General features: G+C 39.3%; 1 protein-coding gene across 2 annotated transcripts in view; it reads left to right on the forward strand.

Annotated features, from left to right (window-relative positions):
• KDM5A (lysine demethylase 5A) overlaps positions 1-19863 on the forward strand; it is a 52769-nt gene extending 32906 nt beyond the window's left edge. For both annotated transcript variants that reach the window (XM_087722935.1, XM_087722936.1), the window contains 6 exons: positions 2662-3213; positions 6757-6900; positions 7262-7421; positions 8212-8432; positions 9478-9888; positions 18070-19863. In XM_087722935.1, coding sequence (XP_087579061.1) covers positions 2662-3213; positions 6757-6900; positions 7262-7421; positions 8212-8432; positions 9478-9888; positions 18070-18273 — 1692 coding nt within the window. In that variant the 3' untranslated portion in view covers positions 18274-19863. The remainder of the gene's footprint in view (positions 1-2661; positions 3214-6756; positions 6901-7261; positions 7422-8211; positions 8433-9477; positions 9889-18069) is intronic.
• The last annotated feature ends 268 nt before the right edge of the window (positions 19864-20131 follow it).

The following is a 20131-nucleotide window of genomic DNA, read 5'->3' on the forward strand; positions in this document are numbered from 1 at the left end:
TAAAACCTATTTTATACTTTCTTTGGTTTTCAAAATGTCATTCTTAGAACATCCTGCTAAATCTTTACTCTTGAGCACAGAATAAACATTGCAGTTGTGCAGATCACTTTAGCAAACATGAATTCATTTTGGAATAATTACAGAATCTACTGACTACAAATTGATTTTTCTTTGTAGCTTTAAATTTACAGCTAGCACAATTGTGAAATATCTGACAACTCACCAAAGCCCATCTATAGAACCCAGCAAAGGAGATTAAAATGGGGACATTAAGATTTATAGCCCCATAATTTAATTAGTAGGCAAAACTTGACTGGAGAGATGATCATACTGATGACACTGAGCTCTCTATCTTTTTCAATCAATACCAAGAAAGTCTTTGGAAATCCTAAATCTGTTCGGACACAGAGAGCAGTTACATATTATTGTGTTAACTGATCTATAGTCTAGACAAGGTTGATAGTCAATTGAAGCCTGGGATTTGGAATTATTACACGTTCTTACTGGAGTACCACTGTGAACAAATGTGTCATATGAAAATGCTTTGGGATCTAGCACTGTGTGAGCAGTTATAGCTGCTGCAGAATATCTTAGCCAGGTGATTATTTAAGGTACATCTAACATTTAGGGTTAAATTTTGAAAATGGTTTGGAAGAATCTTCTGGAATTTACAAAGAGCCTAGAAATGTGGGTGGTTGCTTCAATTCGTTAATGTAGCTTCATTTTTTAAAGAAATTAATTTAAAAACTCACATCCTTTTTTTTTCAGGCTCACGTGGTTTGAGGATCATTCATCATCTTATGCATTCTAAAACAGCTCTTATAGCCCTATGAATGACCATTTTTGCCTATGAGCTCGACCCTTTTATTACATAAAGTAATAAAAGGGTCGAGCTCATAGGCAAAAATGGTGGCTATCTCAAACATTCTAAGAAGCCCTCTGGGTCTTCATAGTCATCTCTCTATATATATTTATATCATATCATATATGGTATTATATATAATAATGGAAGTTCCTGGCTCTGTAACTTATAAATCTTGGTAATTTTAGATGTTAAGATGCAAAGCTTTCCTGTTAAAGAAGAGACAATCCAAACTAAAATAGAAAAGATATGTCCCAGGCATATCACAAGATGGCAGCAGTCTGCTACAAATGCTAAAAAATATTTGGGGAAAAAAACCCTTTAAAACAGAGACAACGATTGGAGAATACCAGATTATACAGAAATATTCTAGTTACACCAGTAAATCTTTCCCTACTTTATGTGGAAAATAGAATCAGGGGACTTTACCATGGAATAATAATACAAAGATTAAACCTAATGCAACACATCTAGCAGTTTCCCAAACCAGATAATTTCCTTTTTTTCCCAATTATTTTTGGATTTCCTGGAAATTCCAGTAATTCTAAGGCTCCTGGGAAGTCAAAAGAGACCCTCATTATTTTCTCCCGCGTTTTTCTCCAGTTTCTCCTCTCCGTTGGTTCTGCCATCTGTGTACTTTTTTTTGCTTGGAAAGAAGAATTCAAGCAGTCTGTCTCTGAGGGAATTACTGGGTTATCTCTGTGTGTCAAAACGACAAGCAGCATCCTTTTCTCCCAAAGGTATTGATTTTAGATCTGTACCTGTCTGGCAGGTAGATTGGCAGGCTGTGATTATCAGCTTGTAAGTTGTCATTCACATCAAGTGGTATGAAACTGCTAGTACTGTGCAACCATCTTTGAAAGCCCCCTTATGTTTCTCGACTCATGATGGATAAAGTTAGGTTGATGGAAAAGATTTTTTTTCTGTAGCAGAATTCTGTTTATGAACCTTTTCCATATGGAAGGCAGATTAGGCTTCCATAAGTAAGTTTCAGGTGGTAATTAAAGATGTTACAGGTAGCCCTCGATTTATGACCACAATTGAGCCCAAAATTTATGTTGCTAAGTGTATTGCTCAATTATACGTCTTTTCTTGTCACATTTGTTAAGTGAGTCACTGCAGTTGTTAACTTGGTAGACCATGGTTGTTAAATGAATCTGGCTTTTTCATTGACTTTGCCTGTCAGAAGGTCGCAAAACGTGACCACATGACCCCAAGTCACTGCAACCGTCATAAATATGAACCAGTTGCCAAGCATCCAAATGTAAATCATGTGACCATGGGGATGCTACAATGAGGGTGAGAAATGGACATAAGTCACTTTTTTCAGTGCCGTCATAATTTCAAACGGTCACTAAATGCACTGTTGTAAGTCAAGGAATACCTGTATTCTATTGAAAATGTTAATGATTTTAGATTCCACATACGATTTTTTTTCACAAGTCATTTTTTAAATTTAATCCGGGTATTTGAGTCAACCTTGAGCCTCATCAGGCTCAAGTTTGACTCAACCTTCCATCCTTCCGAGGTGGGTAAAATGAGGACCCAGATTGCTGGGGGCAAGAGATTGATTCTGTAAACCGCTTAGAGAGGTCTGTAAAGCACTGTGAAGCGGTATATAAGTCTAAATGCCATTGTCATATTAGATTTTTTTTAAGTTGCAGCTTGGAACAAGTATTCTTTCTTTCATTTATACCATGTATATTTAAAAAAAAATGTTGGGCCAGTCTAGGAATGTGATTCTTGCCAATGAAACTCATTGAGTGGTTCTCTATTATTTCCCCCCCCCCTCTGAAAAGGTGGCTGTCTTCAAAGACCGGGAGCAGAAAGAGGTGGAAGCCATGCACGCCCTCAGGGAGGCCAACCTGGCCAAGATGACAATGGTGGATCGCATTGAAGAAATCAAGTTCTGCATCTGCCGCAAGACGGCCAGTGGATTCATGCTACAATGTGAACTCTGCAAAGACTGGTTTCATAGCACTTGTGTGACCCTTCCCAAAACGAGCTCCCAAAAGAAGGGCTCCAGCTGGCCTGCCAAAGAAGTCAAGTTTTTGTGCCCGCTTTGCATGCGATCTCGAAGGCCTCGTCTTGAGACTATTTTATCCCTACTAGTGTCCTTGCAAAAACTCCCGGTACGGTTGCCAGAGGGGGAAGCATTGCAGTGCCTGACAGAGCGAGCTATGAGCTGGCAAGACCGAGCACGGCAAGCCCTGGCCACTGATGAACTATCTTCTGCATTGGCCAAACTTTCTGTGTTGAGCCAGCGTATGGTAGAACAGGCGGCACGTGAGAAAACAGAGAAGATAATCAGCGCGGAGCTCCAGAAGGCAGCTGCCAATCCTGATTTACAGGTATTATAGTTCATTTCTTGGGTGCATCCCACTCTTCCTGTGGGTAATGAATGTCCTTATTGCTTGAGCGTTGTAACCTAGTTTGATCTGAATGCTCCCCTTCTGGAACTTAAAAGTTGATATTTTGTATAGTGTTCTTAAACCAGCTCAAATGACCAAAACACAGTTGTTGTTTTTTAGAACATAACTGAACACACATTAATTAGCAGGGGCTTTACATTTTACAAAGACCTAGGAACAAATAGTTATATTCCAATGCAGGAAATTCCAAAATCTTACAAACAACACAGCTTTTCAAATATGAATCCCCTCTCTATATAAAAGCGAAATACCACTCACTCATCACAAAATCTCCAAAACTGTGAAGCCTACAAACCTGAAATTCGGCACGTATGTTCCTCATGGCTTCTAGGTGCTCGCTAAGAAAGGATTTTTCAAATCATCAGTATATTTTATAACTGCCAGCTGCCTTATAGTAATACGCTCTGATGCTACCCCTTCGCTAAACTGGGTGTGGGTGTGGTTAGCACGTGACTCATCCAGCCTGTGGGCTGGGAGTTTAGACATTCTGCTCCCCCTCTCCATCTGAAAAGAACTCTGTTCCAACTGCCAGTTCCCTCACATTCTATTAAATGCCAGTTCAAACTGGCAGGCATTCCACTGTTTCACTCAGGAGCGGTCTGGGGCTCCTTAACAGTTTCATAGCAAAGCATGGTTATCCAGCTAGTACCATATATTTTTATCACTCTGGAATTGTACTTCTAATAAGAAGTTATGTGACATTGTTTTCTTATTGGTTATTTTTTTCCTACTCTTATCTCTTTAGAACTTGCATCTTTTTACACTTAATACTGAATTCATTTTTATTCCAGTGATCTGTGATCCTTCAGGTACCGAATGCAGTTCCTAGCATTTTTTGCCATTTATTTCCTTGGCTAGAACTGTTAGAATATGCAGTTCCAGCAATTGTAGAGTAGCCATAAATTGCCAATTACTTCTGTATGCCTTCCTTTGCTATACATTGCAGCTGTTATTTTGAGATTTCTGCTTGTTTTCTAGCAAGAATTATGTAAAAAGACATTTTCAAAAGGGTTTAATTGTTTTTCCTGGTTGAAGTTATTTATTAGTATCTAATAAATATATCATTCCAAAATGTTTATTAATAATTCTTACTGATAATAAATGTTTTTGTTTGATGCCTTCAGTGTCTAGAAAATTCTAATATTTTCAGGCACTATCAATTACCAACAGACAATGATTATAAAAGTGAAGAAGCAGTGATGGTGTTCTCAGTATCTGTGAACAAAGGAGAGAGTATTTATAATTATGCCTTAGAAGCTTAGAAGGAGGAGCTAGCGTTGCGACGACACAACATGCGATCTTGGAGCTCCAGGATCGCAGTCGATACTTTTGTCGCTGGACGGTCCTTTTGGACCTAAACTGTCCTGCAGAGACGGTGACAGGGAAGAGTACGTCCTGCTGATCTCAGGGACATCACAAAGTCCCTGCTTGATCCAGGAGAACCTCTTCTTGCCGGGGATAGAAACGCAGCCACTGAAGCTTCTGAAGTTGGGACAGCTCTGGAACGGGAGGAAAATGGAAAGAGAAAGTGTGCCGTTTGGTGAGGAAATTTTATTATTAGACAAGAGACTACCCAAAAAAATCAAAGTAAATTAAATTTGAAAACAGAAGAAAATAAGCGGTGAAATTGAGCTACGTTAGACAGTATGTTATCCTTGTCTTTTTAAATCTTTTTTCATGGATGGAACTTTTGCAAATATTTCCTATTTTTTAAACTGAATGGATTAGTTTTTCTTCTACTTTTTATTTCTTTTTATATACCAATGGATTAAGAATTTTTTCCTTTATTTTTACAATGCTGGACTGGATGGTTTTTTCTCCATTTAAGTTTTTTTCTCTTTTCTCTGTAAGTTTGGATTATAAAAGAAATACAAAGAAGTCTGTAACAATAGAAGGAAAGGAAGTAACACTGCTACTTGGAAACTGGAGGCTGGAAATATTGTTTTTTTTCTTCCCTTTGATCATTTGTTTTGCACTTTAAGGCCTCTCAGCTTGTTTACTATGAATGATAGTGGCTAGAGCACGGGTTGTTTATACAGGTGCTCTTCGGGAGCTCTTTCAACAGCTGGAGTGGAGAGAGGAGAGACCTTGATTTTGAAAGATTATAAATGAACTTGCTTCAAATCTTACAAAATGCTTCATATATTATAGTGGCAGTGTTTACTAATTGGAAAATAGCGCAACAAGAAAAAGAAAACTTAACATTGCAAATGATTATGTTTGGAATTCAAAAGATCTTAGCTGTAACAGAAAAAATTGAGAAGAGATTGGAGAATATAGAATGCAGCACAGTAAAATTTGATGGAAAAATTGAGGATGTTTATCAAATGGAAAAAGTAGAGGACAGAGTTCTAAAAATTGAAGGGAAAAATAATCAAAGAAACAAGAAAACTGTTAATATTGATAGTAAACTGAGCCTGGCTGGAAATGAAAAGAGTGGAATATGGAAAGGGGAGATAGATGGACTGGAACTCTATCTCAGACTTCAAAGTACAGAAGAAGAAAAGAGAAAAATTGATGGAAGTAAGGAGAGAAACTTTATCAGAAGCACAAGTGATAACTAAAGATAAGCTGATTGAAGACGCAAATGGAGGGTTTGGAGTTTACATAAGAAATGAAATGATCAATAACTTGCGAAGAGAAGTCTATATATGACTTACCAAGAAATTAATCAGAATGCTAATGCTACTAATGGCAAAAGACATAAGACTGCACTATTACTGGAAAGACACAGGTTGATGTAATGAAAGCTGGTAATAAAAATTAAGTAAAATTTAGTTAAATTTAGAGTATTATGTATAAAATGAAGTGACAATGATTATAGTTAAATAAATGATTGATAATGATAATGCATATATATGTATTGGTTTGTTAAGAGGAAATACTATATAAATTGCAAATGGAGACTATGAGAGGAAGTTTAGAAATTAAACATAATCAATTTTTTATTTAGAACATGTTATAAAGATGCAATTTTATTGTAGGATGTTGGGAGGAGTTAATGGAATGCCATTATGTGGTTCTGCTTTAAATTGGAATATTTCATATAAAAGGATGTAAAAACAATTACAGTCAAATGAAGGCTGAGGTATGATGAAAGCAATGTATATAAATACTGCATACTTGATTTAAAAATATGTGATTCAATATGAATTATAGGTGATGACTGTGGAAGGGACACACGGAAGTTTTTGTAACCAACCGTCACACTTTCTACAATTTGTAATGGAAGATGGTTTTGTGTTTCTGTTTGTGTTCATTAAAAAAAACTTCTTCAAAAAAAAAAGAAGCACCTTGGAAATGAAATTTCAACTCTTATTATTAGAAATATAATTTTAAAGCAAATATTAATTTCTTATAATCTGATTTACAAAGCTGTTAATCAATTTGAGTAACTTTTGTTACCCTCTACAAGTTTTACCTGATGCTTTTATAACTCAGAAAGTGTCTTTCTTCACATAGGGTCATTTGACTAGTTTTCAGCAGTCTGGGTTTAATCGGGCTACGAGTAGTGTATCCTCATCTCCTCGACAGACTATTGATTATGATGACGAGGAGACGGATTCAGATGAAGACATTAGGGAAGCATATGGCTATGATATAAAGGTAAGTCTTACAATAACATTTCTGAGCTCACTATTATTGTTAATTGTTTTATTCCTTCAGTGGGACTTCACCAGTAACAAACTTTGCAATCATATACTGTAAAGTTGTTTGTTACAATGAGATGATCAGGAGCCTCTTGGGAAATTTTGATTAAAAAGTTAGTGCAAACTTTACATTTTTAGAAAAGCAAAATGCACTATCCTCTTTTTTATTCTGCTATAACTATCTTTGGCCATGTATTGCTGTAGTAACTCAAAGGAAGAAATTTAATGTAATTCTGTTAACCAATCTGGTGAGTTGTATTAAAATGTTTAGATTCCGCTCCATAATCTCATGTTTCTGCTGTTTTTTTTTTCTTTAGGACAATGCCAGTGTAAAGTCATCTAGCAGTCTGGAGCCTAACCTCTTCTGTGATGAAGAAATTCCAATCAAATCTGAAGAAGTAGTAACACATATGTGGACGGCTCCCTCTTTCTGTGCTGAACATGCATATTCATCAGCTTCAAAAAGCTGTTCTCAAGGTAATTCTCTCTCCCCCCCCCCCCCATTATATCTACATGCCATTTATTTGTTACTGCAATTTATAAGCTCCTCAATTCATTAAAATTTCTCTAAACAGTTTATAAGTTAAATTAAAAAATGAAGCATTTTGGGGCCAAAAATTGGCGATGCCAAGATGAAAACTAGATTTGGTTAACTTCATTTACCAACAGGCAGACAGGATATGATACTCCAGACATTCGCTTTGTAGCATGTTTTGGAGGCCATATGAGCACAACACACACTATTATTAAGTACTACAGTCGTGTATTTTCTCAGGCTTCTGCATAAACCTGCAAAAATGTAGCTATCTTAATGAGTTAAAGTGATTCTTAAAGCAGTAGTATTTTTTTTAAAACTCACATAAAAATCTGAAAAACAATGTAGCTATTAATGAATAATAGACAGGTGATTGCCCAAGCTTCTTTCAAATCATTTTCAAAACGTGAACAGAACTAGTATTTAATCATGTTCTGTTTCTGCAACTGTTAACTAACTGCAACTTTTGAAGGTTTCAGAAATTGTATATATCTCTGGGATCTTAGGTTGTGTACTCCAAATAAGTGCTTAGTGGCACCTGTATCAATCAGCTACAGATTCCGAGTTTCTCTAGAGTCTTAAACCATCATTTTGCCTGTCTATAATTAATGACAAAGAGGCCATCAACTTCTAGGAAACTGGGTAGTCCTTTTTACATTTCATGTTATTTGTTTGTTTTCTACCCTTTAGTCTTAAACATGTTTTTTTCCCCTTTGTGCTTCTTTTTGAAAGGTTCCAATACCCCAAGAAAGCAACCCCGTAAAAGCCCTCTAGTTCCTCGCAGTTTAGAACCTCCTGTGCTTGAACTCTCTTCTGGAGCCAAATCACAGCTAGAAGATCTAATGATGATAGGAGATATCTTAGAAGTATCTCTGGATGAAACCCAGCACATCTGGCGGATTTTGCAGGCCACACATCCACCCTCTGAAGATAGATTTCTTCATATCATGGAGGTAAAATTTTCTATCATAAAATAGCAAAGTCACATGTAAAATTAATTTTGGCAAAATGGTAGTGATTGCAGAGAGCACTGCTGCTATTTCATCTTTCTTGGATTGCCTCCTTCTAATTTACTCTTCAGGATTTGCTTCTTACCAAAGTCTTCCTTTAAGCTCTTATCAGCTCATTGCATCTGCCCTTCCACTCTTATTTACTCCTTTTTTAAAAATTTCTCACTGAATCTATACAGTGGAATGTACCACATATTCATGTTTAAATATCAGGATCATCTTGAGGTAAGGATTTTATAATTCGATGCAAAAAATATCCTGTCCCTATTTCAAGTGCCAGGAATGTTGGGTCATTCCTATTCAAATGCAGCCAAAAGCTTGTTGATTGCTATTAGCAGAGGGAAACCTCAGTCTAAACGTCTCTTATTGTAAGGTGTACATATTTATTCTGTCTTTATTTTTACAAATAATTCAAGGGTGCCAACCTATCCAGCACACTTCCTCCTCCTATTTTTCTTCCAACAATAACCCTGTGTGGTGGTTGAGCTGAGAGAAAGTGACTGGCCCAAGGTTGCCCAGCTGGCTTTAGTGGCTAGGGTAGGACTTGAACTCATGGTCTCCCAGATATTGAAAGTGAAATTGTCAGATTCAGCCTCCTGAAAATAATTCATTTTTGAGGCGGGGGAAGAAGAAATATGTCTAGAAACACCACCACCACCACCCTTTTTTTTTTTTGCAAATGACGACTTGCTTTCCATTTCAATCCTTCTAATTGGCTCTCCTCAAGGAAGCAGATTACTAGCTTGGGGTATATGTATGTTATCTTACAATTTGTTTAACACTCATTTGGTTCCAAAATAGAGCGTGCCACCTTAGACTTTAAATTGACATTGTGATTATTATTTACTTTGCCTCTTTTCTCCTGTTAATGAGCTTATTCACTCACTGGAAGTGCTGTGTGCTTATGGAAACTAGCTTCTTTTCATTTTGCTTTTATGATGCGCAAGGGAATAATCTGGCAATTATCAACAACTTTTGTTTCTTGAAGGATGAGAGCATGGACGAGAAGCCATTAAAAACCCGGGGAAGAGATGCCTCGGAGAGAAAAAGGAAGCGCAAACTAGAGAAAGCAGAGCAGTTCTTTGGCGACCTGAAGCAGAAGTCTAAAGAGCTGAAGAAGTTGGAGAAACCAAAGAAAAAGAAGCTAAAACTAACAATGGACAAGACAAAGGAGCTGAACAAGCTGGCCAAAAAGCTGGCTAAAGAAGAAGAACGAAAGAAGAAGCGTGAGAAAGTAGCGGCAACGAAGGTGGAGTTGGTGAAAGATTGCACTGAAAAAAAGAGGGAGAAGAAAGTTTTGGACATCCCCTCCAAGTACGACTGGTCAGGAGCAGAAGAGTCGGATGATGAAAATGCAGTGTGTGCTGCACAAAACTGTCAGAGGCCGTGCAAGGACAAGGTGGGTCACCTTGATTGATGTTTTCAAAGATCATTGCTTCAGACTCCAGGGCTGTCTGTATCTTTGAAAGTTGTTGCCATACTTTATTTAAAAGGTCAAAATACAAACCCAATAACATGTCTGTTCTTTGAGAAGGGATTTTATGATTTATTTATCCATTAAATTTATACGACTCCCTGTCTCACAAAATATGCCTCTGGGCAGCATACAACACAATTAAAATAATAAATACACAGAAAAAACCATTATTAAAAAAAAAATAAAACAGTCATTATGAGCCATGGTGGTGCGGTGGTTAGAGTGCAGTACTGCAGGCTACTTCTGCTGACTCCCAGCTGCTTGCAGTTTGGCAGTTCAAATCTCACCAGGCTCAAGGTGGACTCAGCCTTCCATCCTTCCGAGGTGGGTAAAAATGAGGGCCCAGATTGTTGGGGGCAATAGGCTGACACTGTAAACCGTTTAGAGAGGGCCGTAAAAACACTGTGAAGCGGTATATAAGTCTTAAGTGCTATTGCTAAGTGCTGTTATTTTTTTTAAAAAAATGCACTGCCAGGAGAGAACAAACATCAACTGCAGCGATGGAACCATTGTTAAGATTTTACTGTTCTCCTGGAACCCAGGCTTAATTACAAAGCCAGGCCTTGAGGGTCTGCATGAACACCTTCAGGGGGTGGAGATGTTACAAATGGTAGACGCCATGCCAGAGAAGGCTTGCCTTCTGGAATCTGCTAAGCATAGATCTCTACTAGCAGAAACCAAAGCATGCCTTTTTTATCACACCAGTAGGGATGGGGAAATATAGTCAGGGAGTGGTAGTCATTCAGATAATCCAGTAATCTTCCAAAGATTCTTGCACAAAAGCTTTTAAGTCAGTTGAAGGAAACCACATGCCCTGTTCTATTCTTCTCTGATAGTAAACTTGCATAGATTTTTTTTTTAACTGATCGAATTTGATTATAGTAAATTTCATTATTTTCCCCTTTTGGAGAATTTTTGCAGGTCTGCTTGCGACAACTATGGATTCTAGTCAGAAACAGTCTGCTTGGAGGAGTAACTCTCAGGAGTTTTGTGATTTTGTTTAGGGAACTTCCCACAAGTCAATTTTGGATATATATTAACAAATTAACCAATATGACCAAGTGCTTCTTAGTTTTCAATTGCACATATGCATATGTGTGTGTGTGTGTGTGTGTGTGTGTGTGTATGTATATGTATATGTTCCTTTGTGGGAAATGTAAATCCTGCATAAGGACTGAAGCTGCTGCAAAAATTTCCATATGCTGCAAAAGACAGAACTTTGCTGCAGGGCTTAACTGCAGAAAACTAAGAAGCACTTTCTGAAGAAATTAAATCATTTTGTTGTATAAACTAATTGCATACAGAATAGATTAATATAGACAATGCACTGGTTATTTCATTTTGTATAAACTTTGTAAATAGTGGTAGAAATTAATTTAAAATATACTACTAATTTATGCCTTTTTATTAAATGCTTGTCCAATTCAAAGTTGTCAACTGCCAAGAGATTGGTAGTGTTTTTAGAAATCACAGGAAAACCATTCCTGGCACAAGACAGTTACCGTATTTTCACCCATATAACCCGCGGGTTATATGCGGTTTTTACATGCACAGCGCCCCCCTGCGGGTTATATGCGTGGGCGGGGTATACAGAAAATATTTTACACGATCGGAGGCTTACACGATCGGAGGCTTGCTTCTTTCTCCGTTTCTTCCCCCACCCCGATCTCAGCTGTTTCCTTCTCCTCCGTTCCTTTCCTCTTCCCCAGCGTGCGCAGGCTTCTTTCTCCGTTTCTTCCCCCACCCCGATCTCAGCTGTTTCCTTCTCCTTCGTTCCTTTCCTCTTCCCCAGCGTGCGCAGGCTTCTTTCTCCGTTTCTTCCCCCACCCCGATCTCAGCTGTTTCCTTCTCCTCCGTTCCTTTCCTCTTCCCCAGCGTGCGCAGGCTTCTTTCTCCGTTTCTTCCCCCACCCCGATCTCAGCTGTTTCCTTCTCCTCCGTTCCTTTCCTCTTCCCCAGCGTGCGCAGGCTTCTTTCTCCGTTTCTTCCCCCACCCCGATCTCAGCTGTTTCCTTCTCCTTCGTTCCTTTCCTCTTCCCCAGCGTGCGCAGGCTTCTTTCTCCGTTTCTTCCCCCACCCCGATCTCAGCTGTTTCCTTCTCCTCCGTTCCTTTCCTCTTCCCCAGCGTGCGCAGGCTTCTTTCTCCGTTTCTTCCCCCACCCCGATCTCAGCTGTTTCCTTCTCCTTCGTTCCTTTCCTCTTCCCCAGCGTGCGCAGGCTTCTTTCTCCGTTTCTTCCCCCCCCATCTCAGCTGTTTCCCTTCTCTTTTACTCGCCGCGGGTTATATGCGTGGGCGGGTTATATGCGTGGGCGGGTTATATGCGTGGGCGGGGTATACGGGAAACATTTTACACGATCCGGAAAACCCGCGGGTTATATGCGTGTGCGGGTTATTTGCGTGGGCGGGTTATATGGGTGAAAATACGGTATGTATACTTGTGTCCTAACTATATTATTATTATACTTAAGAAACCATATTGGTTAATTTGTCCTCCCTTTAATAGTAGCCCCAAGGAAGCATAATAATATATGCCGAATGACTCATTTCAAGAGATGACCTGGAATGATAAATTTAAAGCAGTCATTGGAGTTTACTGCTTCATACTCCAGCTTCAAGGTTTAATTTAATTTAATGTATTAAATTTGTAATGACATACAATTCAAAACGACTCTGGGCAGTGTACAACACTAAATGCAGGTAAGATTAGCTATGCAGAAAAAGTTGGCATATCCTAACAACCAGTGTAACCAGGAAGCAGATGTGTTACACGGGCACACAGAACCACCTGGGTGGCTATATTCTGGAGTATCTGTAGCTTCCAAGTGGTTTTCAAGGGTGACTTCATGTACAGCGTGTTATGGTAATCCACACACAAAGTGACCAGAGCATGAGTAACTGTCCCAAGGCTCTTCTGATTCAGAAACTAGTGTACTTGTTACACGAGATAGGTCTGCATGAAGCAGGGAATGGGGTCCAGGAAGACCCCTAAACTGCATGCCAGCTTTGAATGGGCTAAAGGCTCAATGATCAAGGATCATTGGATCCAGGAGGGGATACGTACCCATAGCTATTCAGTCTTGCCAGGGCTGAGTCTGAGTTTGAATCTGTTGCTCTCACCCAGATCATGAAGATATTTAACACCCTAATTTTTAATAAGGAAAAGCTCTAAGTCCGTGATGGTGAACTTATGGCACGCATGCCACAGGTGGCACACAGTGCCCTCTCTGTGGGCACAAGAGCCGTCACCCTAGTTCAGCTCTAGCGTGCATGCGTGCGTGCCTCCCACTGGCCAGCTGGTTGTTGGGTCTCTGGCGCTCATGCGCAAGGGGCAGGGCATGTGCAGGGTGCTGGGGTATGTGCAGGTGGCGCACACGCATGCATGGGGAATGGGGCGCATGCACAGGTTGCATCTTGGGAGTTCAGGTGCATGTTTGTGCATTCACACACGCACATGCATGCTTTCAACACTCACTCCAGGAAATTGTCTGCTCTACTGTGAATATACATACAATGATAATAAAGTAAAGTAAAAGGTTAGCCGTCACTGTTGCTAACAGTGCTTTGAGAAGTAAGACGTTAAAAAGTAGCTCTTGATAGCTGCAACAAGCAATGCTCCAAATTTAAGCTGAAATGAGCCGGAGAAGTTGTCTGCTCTTCTTTATTGAAGGCGTTGTTTTATCTGACTTGGTAGTCATCAAAGGATCTGTTAATCATGACCACCTTGGCCAGTACTTGGACTTTCAGTTGAATTTTCCCCTTCATTCCTTGCCTCGAAACATAACTCTACATCATATGTATTGAATAATAAGCACAGCTGCCTCATCTGCACATGCATAATCTCAATGACCAATTTGTATGCATAACAATGATATTTAGTGACATATTTCGCTCTAATTTCTTTTAGGATTGAGAGTGCAATCTGTCCTGTAAAGATTATCTAATGGAAAGGCACAAGTGACCTCATTTTGCAAGCCTTTGAGCTTTCACCTGTCATAATGAACAAAATGTCTAAAGTAATTTTATGAATGCTAACTCTGCAGTTATCTTATAAAGCTTGTGTGTACATGTGCAGGCACACGCATCCACACATCCATCAAATTTGTAAGACTATAGAACATCATAGCAACTCTGGGTGGTGTACAATATTACCAATGAGCTAAAAACCTACTATCTTGATAACATTTAAAGGTGCAGAAAAAGACAAGAGAGAAATTAATGGAAAAGACTATCGATAATAATTATGATGACTGTTTTCTCTAGTATTAGAAGGAAAGTGAGCAAGAAAACATTCTCATTGTAGTTGAAATCTGCAATCTTGTGGGCCAAAGTAGGAACAGGATGCTAGGCTACATTGGCCTTTGATCTGATCCAGAAGAGAAGTTAATCCTCAATTTATGAACTCAGGTGGGGCCAGAATTTCCATTTATAAGCAAGGTGGTGGTTAAGGGGATTTTGCCTGATTTTATGACCTCTTTTGCCATAGCTGTTAAGCAAGTCCCTGCAGCTAAGTGAATCATACCTACATAAGTGAATTTGATTTCCCCCCATTGACTCTGCTTGTCAGAAGCCAGCTGGGAAGATTGCAAATGGTGATCACATGACTTCTGGATGATACAACGGTGATAAGTGTGAGAACTGGTCGTAAACCAAAAAGGGCCATTGCAACTTAGAACAGCTGCTAAATGAATGGTTATAAGTTGAGGACTACCTGCCTGTTTACTTCCTGGCTAATTGTTCCAATCTGCAGAATAAGCTTACAGAGATACAGACAGTACAAAAACATCAAGCAAAAGAGTCACAGTCTTGGTCTTAGTTATATTAGTTACAAACAAGTTAATAGAAAGTTAATTCTATAGCTTCCAGGGTGTGTTTCTTGAAAATACATTTCACTGGATTATATTTTTTTTCAGACAACAGTGGCAGCAGATAAAAATACAAATAAAATTAGTAGTATCTATTAATTAGTTTTGAAAACACTTCTCTCTTTACTCTTCCTCCTGTGGTATTTACAGATCAGAATGCGTGCCAATGTTTAAGATTTAAAAAGTTAATTGGGTGCAACTGCCTGAAGGCAGCCTATTGTTTTTCACACTAATCGGGCCATTGACAAGTAAAAAAAAGTTAGTATATTCCAAGAGATGTACAATGTTTTATGACAGATCTGTAGCAGCTCATTAACCCAATTAAGTAAATGTAGAGAAGGTTCTCTTTTCAAGAATGTAATATCTGCCCATAATAAATGTCTTTGTAATAGATTATCTTGATTTCAAATTTGGACAAAATGATGATGCTATCCATTCAGTCGCGTCCAACTCTTGGCAGTTCTACCGGCCAGGTCTCTCTGTGTCTCCAATCTTGCATTACCTCTCTGAGTTGTTGTATGCTCTGGCTCAGGGATGCGGTGGCTCAGTGGCTAAGGTGATCTGATCAACAAGCTCAGCAGTTCGGAAGTTTGGATCCCTAGTGTCACGTAACGGAGTCAGCTCTCGTTACTTGTCCCAGCTTCTGCCAACATAGCAGTTTGAAAGCATGTAAAAATGCAAGTAGAAAAATAGGAACCACCTTTGGTGGGAAGGTAACAGCGTTTCCGTGTGCTTTCGGCATTGAAACGGCTTTACGGCTTTGAAACGCAGATGAGCACTGCCCCCTAGAGTCAGGAACAACTAGCACATATATGTGAGGGGAACCTTTACATTTACACTCTGGCTCAGGGGTGTCAAACTCAGGTCACGGGAGCATCACGTGATGTATCGCGGCTTTTCCCCCCCTTCGCTAAACTGGGTGTGGCTAGTGCGTGACACACGCAGCCCGTGGGCTAGGAGTTTGACAACCCTGCTCTGGCTGGTGTCAGTTTTGATGGTGTTCAGTCACTATGTTCTTTGGAGGCACGTTTTCCTTTTACTGCTAACTTTTCCAGCATAATTGCTTTTCCCCTGAATGACAGGGCTAAAATAAGTGGGACACAGTATTGTGATTTTGCCTTCCAGTGACATGTCTGGTGTTATGCGCTCCAGTACTTATTTGTTTGTCACCTTTGCTGTGCAACGAATATACAGAAGCCTTCTCCAGCTCAAAACGAATTTGGGCAAATTATGATATTCAGAACTTCTCCTCTCCCCCTTCAAGTCAGTCTTGATGAACTCCATGGATGAACATATCAATGGAGTTTGTTATTGGGACAGACCTAGGATTATCATGGAGATGCAGAAGTTGTTGGTTACCCTGAAAGTCTTGCCTGGATGTAGATGTTGGGAACCGCCCATTTTTTTGGGCAGGGGTACCCATTGCCAGGCATTAAGCAGTGGGTGAATTTAGCATCAGATTATTTACTGTAGAAATGTAGTGTTGTAAAAATAACTGCCACTTTTCTCTCTCACTGCAGTTTGGGTAGTTGAACCAAAATCGAAGCCTTTTCTAACCAAGTCATAAAATGTAAGCAAGGCTGCTAATGTTAACCAGAATGAAATACAGATTTAAATTCCTGCCCCTCAGAATGCTCTGCATTGGCAGGATGTGAATACAGGATAGCAACTTTAAAAAAAAAAAAAGCTGCTGCTACAAGTGAACTACTTAAAGACAAGGTGAAGTAAAGAAAATGGGATTGGATGTCAGTGTTGGAATATTGCCCTCACTGCTATCATTTCAACATTTCCACCTACTTGAATTTCCTTCTTTGTCCCAGTTCTGCCAATGTATAGTGGCCATTAATCATCCACTACCTTTTACAAACAAAAACTGAAACAGAAAAACAAACCAAGGATCCTTTGAGTGATGACTTGTAAGCACAAACAGATTAGAGCAGCAAAAGGGGGAAAAAACTCTTCTGCATGGATGAGAATTTTACAGTAGGCCTACAACCACCGTGGGTTAACGATGAAGCTAATTTATCTGAAGAGTACACGATAATAGGGATTCATGGTTATGTCCACATTAAATGAAATTGCTTTGCAATGACTCATGTCTTTTTCCTAGGTAGCATAATATCGTCTCCTCAGGTTGAGAGCAGCTAAGCTGTATTCCTACTCCTAGAGAGGACCTATAGTTGTTGGATACTGAACTCAAACTTTCTGCCTTCAAAGCATTTGATCTGTTTCCAAACTCTAGATTTTTCCTGAACTCTAGATTTCCCCCTCAATTGTTACATTTCTTGCAGTTTACTGTTAAAATACAGATTGCCCTTTGAACAGAGAAAGCTGATCATTTTATCTCCTAGATTCTTTCTGAGGTTATGAGGATAAATGGGAAACGAACAATGTAATTATTTTGAAAAAAACATGTTTGAGTAAAATAGCTTTGGCTCACTCTCAACTTCTGTTGACTCTGGAAATGTTGAAATATCTATAACTATAGAATGTCACTCCATTCTTCCAGCTGTTCCCTCTGTCATCTTCCTACCTTCTGACCCTGATCTTCCATCCAACTATTAATCTTGTACAGCTTCCAAGTCCAACACATATGTTTGTCTAGATACTGCTACCCCCATTGTTCAATGGATATTACAAGCCATTTCTAGCATTGCTATCATGACTTGTCAGATCTCGCTGAGAATGGTACAGTTTTCATTCATGTTATTTGTTAAAAGCATCACATATTTTGCACATAATGTATTTTAAAGATACAGGGAATATACACTATAATGTAAGAGAGTTGATATTTGTATGGATCTTGTATTCCTTTGGATTCTTCATATTTTATAAAACTTACTTGTATATGAGTGACTTGGAATACAGTTTTGATGCTGAAAACAAAAAAATACAGTACATGATACTTTACCCTTAAAAAGGAAGTATATTTAGATGATCTAATATTGTCCCAAAGGTGCGATGGGGCTTTCTTGTTTTTCTTTGAAGACGTTTCGCTTCTCGTTCAAGAAGTGAAACGTCTTAAAAAAAAAATCCAAGAAAGTCTGGTTGCCTCTTGAAAAAACATCTTTGGGACAACCAAGACCTGGATGACTGAGAATCTCTATAGACTGTGATCTAATACTGGTTCTTTTTGTTATATTCTCATTCTTGGATAATCTCCACTCAACCTCTAACCAAGGTTTTGGCTAAATGATGAACTCATGCAATTTAAATAACACGGATGTATTGTGTCTTACAGGTAGACTGGGTGCAGTGCGATGGGGGCTGTGATGAATGGTTTCATCAAGTTTGTGTTGGTGTCTCGCCAGAAATGGCAGAGAACGAAGATTATATCTGTATTAACTGTGCAAAGAAACAGAAGCAAGGAAGAGGCAGTCCAACACCACCTCACTTCCTGCTGAGCTACAAGCTACCCATGGAAGACCTCAAGAAGACAAGTTAGCAGCTACTTGGTCTTGATGGGACTTGAAAGAAATGGAACATTAAGAAGGTGTAACGCGGCCGCTTGGAAAGCTGCACTTCCGGCAGACATACAGCCCTATAGTGGAGCTGGCCATACGCAGCTGGCTTCCATTACAAGAAGCGGATGTCACAAGCAATGGGGTACTGGCCCAGCTATGCAGATATCATCTTGTTCAAAGGCCCAGTCAGTATTTTTACTCCCTTGTTTCTACGGAAGGCTTGAGTGTAGCTGCTGCCTTCAGACTAAGCAGATGTGAGGCCCATGGATATATATGTATGTGTGTATGTATGTGCATATATATACACATATATATATTGCCTCGACAGTTTAAATTGAGAGCACTCTGGAGAATCTTGAGCCCTCTGAGCTGCCCCATAACGGCATGTTGGTTGAGAGGAGATGGTTTTTCCTTCAGCCTGTTCAGGTCATTGAGGCAACGTTACGGAACCTGCTTTAAACACCACACCAAGAGGATAGAAAACTCCTGTCTCTTCTGCTCTTAGAAGCAGAAGAACTGTAGATCTCGAAAACATTGGCTTCGTATTTACCCCAAAGAAATTTGGATCATAGTCCTTCTTGGGGAAAGCTCACTTATGAATGAATTCGGAGCTAAGGCATGTTACCTTGGCAAAGCACTCCTTCCTGCTTTGGTAGCTCTTTTTCTCTTGTCTTAAGCTTTACCAACACACTGTCACTAAATTGTTTAAAGCAAGGTGCAGCTGGTCATGGATATCATGAGTGCATGAGATTTTTCGAAAGGGTTGCAAGCAGCCCAGCTTTTTTCTTGATTCTGCACTGATATGTCTTCTGTGAAAATCTTAAGTCACAGTATCCCCAGCATCATCAAGTTAGTTTTGCAGTACCAGTAGGCTGTCCATAAGATGCGGTTTGCTTCCTCACCTTTAGTTGTTGATGAATTTAAAGGCCTTCACTTGGCCACAAATCCACTTTAACTTCCCTGCCCCTCTGTTTTCTGGAAGATAGGTGGCTGAGGAAGGGGTGGGGTGGGGGGTAGTATTCCCAAATAACAATTGTTTTAGTAAACCCATTTTTTTAAGGACTGGTTTTTACTTTTTTCTATGTCTCGGACTACTGACTTGTTCTACAAAATAAATAGATTATTTTTCTTTGTTTTTATACTTACCACGGTTACCAGCAGCACAGAAAGAAAGAAAGAAAGAGGCTCACTAAACAAAAACCTGCCTGCAGGCTTGGGTTTTTTTACTTCATTCCTTCCTTGTAGTACAAGGAACTTAGCAGTTACTCCCCACATCCTTGTTCCCCCTGCTACCTGTGTTTTAAATAGGTAAAAAAAAAAGAAATCATGTGCTACTTTCCTATTGGGGTATGTTTGGTTAGCAAGGCGTCTTCGTCCTTGCTGTGTTCCAGTTTATGCTGGGTTTTCTGTAAGTAAATGGCTGAAAATAGCCATAGTGGTGTCTCCCCACCCCCATTTATCTATTGTGTTTCCATTCTTCTACAGCTCTAGATGTGTTGTAACTATAGCGTCCAGTCTTCTTAGCTGCAAGGGTTGGGATTTTCTAAAATATAAAAATGGTAGTGTTCTGCCTTGCCTGTTTTGTGTCCCTTCTGTTATACCTGGAATGTATAGAGTTCATTGGTAAACATCACTGTCACAAGGCACTGCATAGACTTCAGCGTCCGTATGATTCGGAATAATATAATCAAGATCTGGGGTCAGATGATGATTTTCAAAGCTTGGAGTTGCACTAATAGCCTACAGTTGCAAGGCTCATGGTTTTTACTGGATGTCTTCATTTGAGACTGCTGAAAAAAGGAAAATTGCTGACACATTTCTTATATATTTTGATTACAT

The sequence above is a fragment of the Thamnophis sirtalis genome, unplaced genomic scaffold, assembly GCF_051295495.1.
Source record: "Thamnophis sirtalis isolate CommonGarterSnake01/CBP01778 unplaced genomic scaffold, rThaSir2_p1.2 scaffold_9, whole genome shotgun sequence".
NCBI lineage: Eukaryota > Metazoa > Chordata > Lepidosauria > Squamata > Natricidae > Thamnophis > Thamnophis sirtalis.